General features: G+C 34.0%; 1 protein-coding gene across 1 annotated transcript; it reads left to right on the top strand.

Moving 5' to 3' along the window:
- The first annotated feature begins 3084 nt into the window (after positions 1-3084).
- Positions 3085-7573, top strand: LOC137814455 (cytokinin riboside 5'-monophosphate phosphoribohydrolase LOG3). The gene is made up of 7 exons (XM_068617213.2): positions 3085-3528; positions 4136-4233; positions 4434-4464; positions 4853-4952; positions 6474-6544; positions 6632-6775; positions 7222-7573. The coding sequence occupies exons 1-7, from the start codon at positions 3409-3411 to the stop codon at positions 7315-7317; spliced, it is 660 nt and encodes a 219-aa protein (XP_068473314.1). The 5' UTR covers positions 3085-3408; the 3' UTR covers positions 7318-7573.
- Positions 7574-9709: the final 2136 nt, after the last annotated feature.

The raw sequence follows: 9709 nt of genomic DNA, 5'->3' as shown, positions 1-9709 counted from the left end.
CCAGTATCATGACACTACCATAGTAAGACAACCAGTAAACTCACTAACACGCAAAAACATGTTGTAACATACGCGTGCGAGCATGCAGGAGTTTCACATCAATTTTTATACATAAGCTCAATCCCCCATTAAGAGAGTGATTATGAGTTTATAATATCTAAACATAGGTGAAGACAATAAAAGTAGACAAAACAGAGTTGTCAATAAAGCTAAACCACAACAGCCAAAAAGGCTATTTGGGGATTGGAACTCAAACTACTATAATAACCTTTGCTTAAAGGCATGAGTTCAGTTCTAATAATCCTGGTAAATCAGATATAAACAAAATGTCAGCAATCAATCAGAGGGTCCATCAATTCAGATAGACTAACTAAGCCTAACACATCACACATCATAATTTAAAAAAACGTTTAAAGTTTGAATGCAGACACCAAAAACATAATTTATATTTTACAGAAAAGATTACCAATGTATGAAGTTGATTAAGACTAGTCCTAAAAGAATGTTCATGTAGATTCTATGCAACCAGGTGTAGTGGAGTTTGGAGAGTTAGGTTTAGGAGTAGAGAAGACAAGATGCAATGAGTAGAAAGATGAATGATGGGCTTGAGGACAATATGCTTGAAGAGTTGAGGGAGTAGGGATATGGGGGAATGGAAAGGAGCGTGTAAAATAAAAATCAAATGTTTCCTATACTTACAACAAGAGTATCGAGTAAGGGAAGGTGAAGGTGGATGAGGGCAAGGTGATATATATATTAGACACTACTACCCACATGTTTTTTCTCAATCATCAATGCACAATGGGAGCACAATCTACACTAACCTTTTCTATTACCCATAACTCTTTGCTCAGTATAAAAAATTTCCTGCACAGACTAAATAAGAAAATCTGACAGCAGTGTCCACTGGTGCGATTAATAAATTGTGGCAACTCACGTTTTATTTTGATGGCAGACTCAACTTTTCTTGTTACAAAAAATTATTTTCTTTGATTTGATGGAGACCCTTTTTCCATTTTAGGAGGTGAACCTAATCAAAGGCACAAGGGTAGTAAGAATTGTATGTCATTTTTCATTGTGGCCTTGTAGGGGTAAAGCAAAGACAGTGAGTTCCCACTATGCTTTTCTTTCCAAGGAAGAATTATTAATGGTTTTAAAGTGTTTTAGTGGTTAGGGAGAGGTTTTGTTCTCATTAGTTAAGCAAGCATTGTTACTTTGGTTGGTTGAAAAGTTATGGAGGGATGACTTTGTTGGTTGATGCAGTTCCCTTATAGATAAAGGGCAGCTAAATGATTTCAACCCTTTTGGGCAAGGACTAAATCAATGCAAAGCATAAAAAGTGTCAGGGGTGGGAGGGGAAGCAAAATGGCAATGTTGGTCATGGTAATAATTGACACTAATAAGACTCGTGACACCTTATTTTCTTGGATAAGCCTGGGTTCTCTAGGTTCACATTACAGGTCCAAAAACTCAGACTACCCGCATGATCAAATTTCAGGTGGTGGAGCTCAATGATTCTCATGAATCCAAAAGAAGAAGATGGAAATGATTTAAGAAAGAGATAAGGGCAACATGTCCTGGAGTTGTGTCCTGGGAGAAATTAGACCTCAAATTGCCATCTCCACTACTTGTAGACTTGGAACCACATAGGTATGGTCCTCCCCATAAAAATTGACGTAAAAATCCAACACATGTCACTTTTGGAACAACTTACTTTCTACAACAGACCCTTTCTGCAGATTCAACAATAAACAAATCTACGCTAATTAACGCCTGTCACCAAACCATATTCAACATTTTATTTCTCCTATAAAAATGACTGACAAAATAACTTATTAACATAAAAATTATTATTATTTTTTATTTTTAAAAATTTAAACATAAATACTCCCTACTGTTTCATTCCAATTTAGGAAGACAAAACAGAGTTTCCCTTTCCTTTCTTTTATTTTTCCTCTTCAATAAATCTTAGCAAGTTATATTTTTAATTTTTATCATTTTCCTGATAGTCTTATTCTCTATTTTCATTAAAACAAACAATATATTAAAATCAGAAGAGGTCAACAAATTTAGTTTGATTTTATTTTCATTAATTATAATTATTTTTAGTACATGAAGATATAACTTCCTTTCATATATATATAATTTATACATATTTATCACTAACATTACCTAAGAAAATATTTCCTCTCATCTCTATTATACTTATTTATCTCTTTCTTCTCTCATCTATACTTGTCACTTATCTTTCAATTCTCAATGTTCTCCTCATTCATGTATAAAGTTGAATAAAAAGGTACAATACTATAATAAAAACACAATTTTCATTTTACAAGTGAAAACAATTCTTAATTCACAAACTCATTTCTTAATATAATATCTAATGCAGTATCAAACCATCAACAAATATCTAAATCCACATACAATATGTATATATCTCAATATGAGTTAAATTATTTAAACTTATTTTTCAATAAGTTTAACTTTAATACATATCAATATATATAAATAATGCACCTTAACCAACTATAAATTATCTTAAATATGTGATCACAATTTAAGTTTATTTTATGCCAATGGAGAAAAGTACCATTCCATTCTTGAACAAACAAGCATTAACAATGAAAAAATTATTGTGTATTTTACTAGAAATGAAAAAAAAAAATCAACCATTACACAGATAGAGAGGTCAAGTTATTTTCTATCTATTAAAATGAAAATTTCTAATATGACATTATTTTATTTGTAATTCGTATTAATTACCAGTGTAATTCTGTACATTACGAATATATAATATTTTTACACCAATAATTAATTAGAAATCACCTTATTTTTAGGTATAGTTATTTTAAAAATTAACACAGGTAAAAGTCGTAACATATATTTCTATACTAAACTTAAAATTTAATAAGGAGTACTGATTGTGAATTAATTTTAGAGCTGTTAGTTAATATTTTCTGGTAGCAATAGTGTGTTAAAAAAATTGGTATGAAGATATAGTTGGGGAAAAATAGTTACTATTTTCTGCAGATATTAATTAGGAAGCAAAGCAGAAATAGAGATTGGGAGCGGGAGAGTAGAAGTGCGCGCGTGCCAACTGCTAAGGCGGTCACGTGCGAAGACCAACATGGTTTTATATAAAGGCATGAGAGTTCTAAGAGTAGTAGCCAAGCAAGCACAGAGTCTTCTCCTAAATTCTCTTTTCTTCTCATAGAGTGTAATCTTGTTATTGTGGTTACTGCTTCACTCACACTTACACTTCTTTCTAACAACTTGAAACAGGGGAAGATACTGTTAGGAACAGAATTTGGATTTTGTGACACTCTTTTGTTTCACAAACATTACTAAATCTTTCTGTGACTCTGAAACTTATAATATATAACTAACTATCTTCCTTACAACTAACAAATGGAGACACGGTGCGAGATAACGCTTTCAAAGTTCAACAGGATTTGTGTGTTCTGTGGAAGTAGCCCCGGCAAGAAGAGTAGCTATCAAGATGCTGCCATTGAGCTCGGCAATGAACTGGTATGCTAGTTATCCATGTCTTCCTTTTCTCTACATTATGCTTTTGTTTTGTTTTCCTCAACATCTTCAAAACCTTTTCTTTCCTTTATTTTTCTTATGGGGTGTTAAATATTTTGCCTCAGTGTGAACTTCATCATGTGTAAGGTCACATTCTTTATAACGTTTTCATTTGGGTAAGGTTATTGATTCCCTTGAAACCATATCCCGTGTCTTGGTTATGTTTGCAATGAAAGCGATGATGTCTCTTCATCACGGACAGCAGCCTCAAAAGCATTCTGAAACTGTTAAACTTAGTGTAGTTTTCGTTTAGAGCTTGAAGCCTCCATTGTTTTTTTTTTTTGCCTCTTGAGCTTTTGGTTCAGGGGCTCTGAACTGAGCTCTGTACGGAGTTAACAAGTGTCCTCTGCTGAGTGATTGAGCGTTGAGGAATAATTTTGCCTTTTACTTTCAGTCTTGCATTTTCAAACAGTGAATAATGTACTCTCGGGGATTGTTTTCTATAGGGTCATTCATTACTCTTTTTTTTAGATCATACACAATCATAACCACCACTATTATTGTTTACTATTTCTAGGGTGACTAATATTATTTTGAATGATATTGGAAGGTTTCAAGGAACATCGATCTGGTGTATGGAGGGGGAAGCATTGGTCTAATGGGTTTGGTTTCTCAAGCTGTTCATGATGGCGGTCGCCATGTCATTGGGTAAGTAACATACACACTTTTTCCCGCACCGTTTTACTCTTTTTTTTTTGTTTCTTTTTAATTCTCCTTTCTCTTTTTTCCCACAAAGCTGTTGGGTAAAAGGCAAGAACAAGGATTCATAGTCAATGAGTAACCACTGTATTTTTTGTTAGTCTCTTTCACCATTGATGCTATATTTGTCTTGTAATTGTCTCTTGCAGAGTTATTCCCAAGACGCTCATGCCTCGAGAGGTATGTATATCTGATTCACCCAGTAGAAAAAGCTTAGCCCCTTTTTTCTTCATACTTTTAAGCTTTAAAGTATTCCTACTTGTGTTTTTTATTTATTTATTTAATATGTTTCTCAACTTCATCAAGGAGTCTTTTCATGCATTCTATTACAACCTGCACGAGAATGTTGTCAATTTTGAAAATGAAAACTTAGCTATTTTTGCATTTTGTTTTTAATAATCTGTTTCTGTCGACCAATGCTTGCCTGTGTTGTTGTCTTGTACACTAATACTCCACTGGAAAAAGTTTCATAAATTGGTTAAATGTATCAGATTTCCATCCCTGCAACTTTCATCATTACTAAATGCTCTCTTTCCTTGGATTCCTTTGTTTTGATGGTCCTTTGCAGCTAACTGGTGAAACGGTGGGAGAAGTAAAAGCTGTTGCTGATATGCACCAAAGGAAGGCAGAGATGGCCAAACATTCAGATGCCTTTATTGCCTTACCAGGTTAGACTGAGAATATACTTGTTTGCACATTAGAATCAGATACACTAACAAAAAAAGAAAAAAATTGAAACCATGATGTGCTCCACTCACTTTAGTTATGTTATATCTTGTTAATATTTTTTAAAAGAAGTATTAGATAAAAAAAAATAAATGTGTTTGATATCTCAAATATTGTGTGTGTGTATTTTAAATAATATATTTTAGATATTCAAGTTATTCATACAGTGACTAAGAGGATTGATAAAAGTATGTAGGAAGAGAATTTTAAACTATTTTTGTGGTTATAGTATTTAGTAATGGCCATATCTCTGCATGATTCTTTGGAGGGTAGTTAACCGACATGTTTCCCGTTGATTTCTCGGTGTTACGACTACTTGGGTTGCTTTTGAGCAAAATGGTTTTGTCTAGAAAAGTTTACAAACTTTTTAAACTGACACTGGCTTTGGTGTTTTTCTTTGCTAAACATTTTTGGCAAAACAATTTTAAAGTGTTTACCACGCGTAATTATGGATACTACTTGACAAGGCGTCAAAAACTTGTGTGATGATTTGGAAGGCACGACACGTAATGGATAATGTTGACTAGTGTCCACTTATTTAGTAAACATTGTGGTATGGGGATAGGACAGGAATTTAGTAGTTTTAAAAAATTGTCTCTAACCAAACCATCTTTTTTGTGCCTCTTTTATTCAATTCAATTGACACTGCTGCAAAACCAACTTTCATGCCACATCCCAATGCCATGATTAGAGAGAGCAACCCTTCAAAGCTGGCTGAAAGCGATGTTGACCTTTCATGAACCCTTGATATATCTTGGACTATAAATTAGAGCTTCTGCGGCTCTGAGCTACTGTGGTTAGGTTCAGGTTGAATAAATACACCATTTTCCCCCTCAACTTTGGTTTGGACCGTGACGTGATTCTGCAAAACTTGCCTTATTTGTTCAAGAGGGAGAGTAAAGCAGGAGAACTTTCACCAGATAACGTTTCCAACTAGCACCTGCACCTGACACGGAATAATGCTTGACCCTTTCCTAAGACTTTTTTAACTGCTCGTTGTTATCATCCTCAGTGAATAATTGAACGCTGAAAATTAGTGACACAGAGAGGGAAAGAGAGAGAGGAGACGCTCCAAGACAATGCTGTCATTCACTCTATCTCGGGATATCCCTCGTACGAAAGTGATTCCCCAGGAGGGTCAATTCATGATCTCTCATGAACTCTCCCTTCACACTGCGAAATCCATGAATGATTCTGTTTGAACAAGAAGTTGGTATAGTACTAAAATTCTAGAGTCTACAGTCACGTAACATGGTTAGTTAATCTTGGACATGGGGATTCATAGATCCCACAGTCAAACCAAAAAACAACTAATAGTTGAAATACAGCTTTCAAATTATTTAATTAAATTACGATTTCACTTTTCAATTAAACCCTTCCAAATTGACTTTGTTTTTCTTATTTTCATTCTGTGTTTGTGCTTTCAATTCTTGAAGAAACTCATGCAAACAAATCACATGCAGGAGGATACGGGACTCTAGAGGAGCTTCTTGAAGTCATAACCTGGGCACAACTTGGGATTCATGACAAGCCGGTAATTGAATTGATCATCAATATTTTATGTTCCTTTAGTTTCGTGGTTCTTGCAGCCTAGTTGGTTTTGACATTCCAAAAATTGTAGGTGGGATTAGTAAATGTTGATGGATACTTTAATTCCTTGCTGTCATTTATTGACAAAGCCGTGGAAGAGGGATTTATCAGTCCAAATGCTCGTCACATAATTGTATCAGCACCAACAGCAAAGGAGTTGGTGAAGAAATTGGAGGTAATATGTCCTTACTAAAAAAACTATATTTGCATATCGTTTAAAATAAAACAGATGTTGACTTTTACCCTTTTAATCAGCCATATATTCATTTTGAAAAGTCTAGTGAAGCATTGTGTGCATTATTATTCAACCCCTTTTCAATTTGCTTCTCACAATTTGAAGCAACTGTTTTATTTATATAAAACCACTTTCTCAGATTTCATTGGAAAAGTCACATCAAAACAAAAGGTTTCTCTGGTTTCATACTGTATATGTAAATAGGTAAATAAAAGATTTGTAGACGCACAAAACAAAACTTTTCTCGGATATCCGAGGATATGCACATTTATGTCATCAAGCTTATTCTATCAATTGTATACGTAATCAACTTTTCTTGTGCAAAACTATGTAGTTGAGTAACATGAAAGAAGAAAGTGATATACATTTTTGTGTTTAATTCACAGGATTACGTTCCCTGTCATGAGGGTGTTGCTTCCAAGTTGAGCTGGCAGATAGAACAGCAGCTTGCATACCCTCAAGATTATGACATGTCAAGGTAGTTAGGTTACTTCACGTGCACGGAAGATGAGCCATATAGAATTTTGAAGCTGGAAGAAGTTATATTTTTATCGCTGTTCTGCTTTTATCCTTTTAATTTCTTGTGTAAATTACCAGGATTGACCTTAATATGTGATACTACTTTATTAGTTATTGTTATTACTTGTGAAACTTTGATTTTCTTGAAGTTGTAAGTACCTGCTTCTGAACTTACTATTATTTCTCAATGCCAATTAATTTTTACGTTTGACTGGCCAAGAGAATGAACACATTTTCCATATACAGTTATTATTCTTAATTTGAGTGAAAGGAGTTTAGAATATATTTTGCATAGATGATTAAAGCAAGTAACTAAGTAAGAATACACAAAGAACAGTGTCCATGAGTTGATGGGAGGTAGTGTACAGAACCATGGTCGGACTTAAATGTTGGGAAGTGTTAATAATTAAGAATGGGACCAAAAATGAGACAGAAATGTTGCAGGCCTGTCTTGAAGTAACTGGATTTTGAGTTCGAGAGGGCTAGGAGAGTGACAGAACTAAAGACAACAAACAAGAGACTAACTCACTCGACCAGCAAGCAGTACTGAGTGACCGGGGCCAATTCTTGGGTGGAAGTGCAATGGAAAGAAATGGTTGCATTCCTCAAATCAGTTGGACCAAGAGAGTGAGGTTTGTAGGACCCTTTTATCTCCCAGCGAATGGGACAGTGCCATGTGTTGGCAGGGGCAACATGGGATTCAAAGAAAAAGTTAAAGGGGTCATGTGCCACATGCATCTGAAGACAATATGATGGCCATCTTTGGTCCCCGGTCTCATCTAACAATTGCCAGTGGTTGAAACAACTGCTTCGTACATTTGGGGCTATTGCTTCAGAGATATCTCATGAACCTTTAAGTGGTTGTGTAGTAGTAGTCATCACTTCTCATGTATTCATATCTTCAAATTTGTAACATGCCATTGCAAGCCAACACCTCCCATTCCTTCTCCACTTCTTGTGTTGTTATTTCTTGAAACACTTGCTTCTTAAAAATGAAATCAAGGATTCAATTCACAAGTTGGTATGCATGGAAATAAAAAAGATGATTTTTTTACTTTTGCCTTAAGAGAACATGCCTCCAATATGCAACAGAATAAAAAGGGGAGGAATTGACAGAATAATGTGTTATCCTCTTCCCTCTTTGAACATTGAAATCCAAAATGTTTGAAAATGAAGAAAGAAATCAATGTAATGATAGATGGAGGAAAAAGTAATGTGGTAGTACATGAGGACTTGGAAAGGTTTTCATCTTTAGCCAAAGAGTAAAAAAGGGAGGATAAGGTCTTGAAAAAGCTCCTTTCTTTGTATCAGTCAACTTGTTTAAATTAAAGAGCTAGTCTTGGGTATTGACTATAATATACACAGTTGACTGTGCATTATGTAGTGCTAGTTTTGGCAAGCATATACGTCTAGGACCACTACCTTGTGAAAGCACCTTCTAAGGAATATTTTATTGTTATGTTTGGTAACATGGTTTGTATATTATGGTTCAACGTTTGTTTTCAGTTTTCTCAAGTTAAAAGGACGTGCATTATATTGCCAAATCTCTGTTGTAACCATTCACACCAAATTTTTCTTGACAGCTTTTGACAACAATTTCTTAATCTGTGTCTGTTGGATAAGGAAAATTTGATATCAAACGATTTCATTGTTTCACCATATACAGAAATTTACCCATATATGTCCAAATGTATTAGTCTAAATAATGTCGACAATTATCTCTTCTCTTCCTCTGTCCTTTTCTTTTAACCGACAATGGCCCTTTTCTTTTGTATTCAATAAAAATAAGTATATGTTATCAAGAGTGTCATAATCATGGCCATGGCTCCCTTCATAATATTGAACCCAAAATTGGTCCCCAATGTGAAGACCAAGTTTAATCACATTAATTACCCCATATGCCTTCCCACTTTTCTATAAAATTGCTAATGAACTTCTTCAAATTATCATCAACCTATGATTGCCTTTTCTTATTTCTTAAACTAATCACCTTTTAAAAACAATGTCAGACCAACTTTATCACTAATTACTAATCTAAGATTCATTTACTTCTGCAAACAACGTCCCTTATCTAACACTAATCCTGAAAAAGTAACATCAACGTGAAAGAACTGTCCTCAGAATAATAATTAAAAACCATATATATTTGATCAATTTTAAATAGTTTTAGTTATTCATAAAAAATAAATATTAATTAGTTTATGTATTTTAATGTAGTCATTATTATTATTATATAGCTTTTGTTGAATAATTTCTTTCAATATTTGTTAATGTTTAAAAAAGAGAAAGAAAAAGTTATGAACCTCCTGTTGTATTATATAAATAAAAAATCACGTTCAAAGAATGGTTCAACTA

Source organism: Phaseolus vulgaris, chromosome 1 (genome assembly GCF_051622355.1).
Source record: "Phaseolus vulgaris cultivar YP4 chromosome 1, ASM5162235v1, whole genome shotgun sequence".
In the NCBI taxonomy this organism is placed as follows: Eukaryota; Viridiplantae; Streptophyta; class Magnoliopsida; order Fabales; family Fabaceae; genus Phaseolus; species Phaseolus vulgaris.
Note: the sequence above shows the minus strand (reverse complement) of the source record. Positions and strands in the feature narration are given on the sequence as shown.

Bases quoted from the DNA above. Each gene is read 5' to 3' on its own strand.
- LOC137814455 (XM_068617213.2), top strand. From the start codon at position 3,409: ATGGAGACACGGTGCGAGATAACGCTTTCAAAGTTCAACAGGATTTGT. The intron at 4,465-4,852 runs GTATGTATATCT...GGTCCTTTGCAG, and splicing joins AGACGCTCATGCCTCGAGAG to CTAACTGGTGAAACGGTGGG. The intron at 6,545-6,631 runs GTAATTGAATTG...CAAAAATTGTAG, and splicing joins TTGGGATTCATGACAAGCCG to GTGGGATTAGTAAATGTTGA.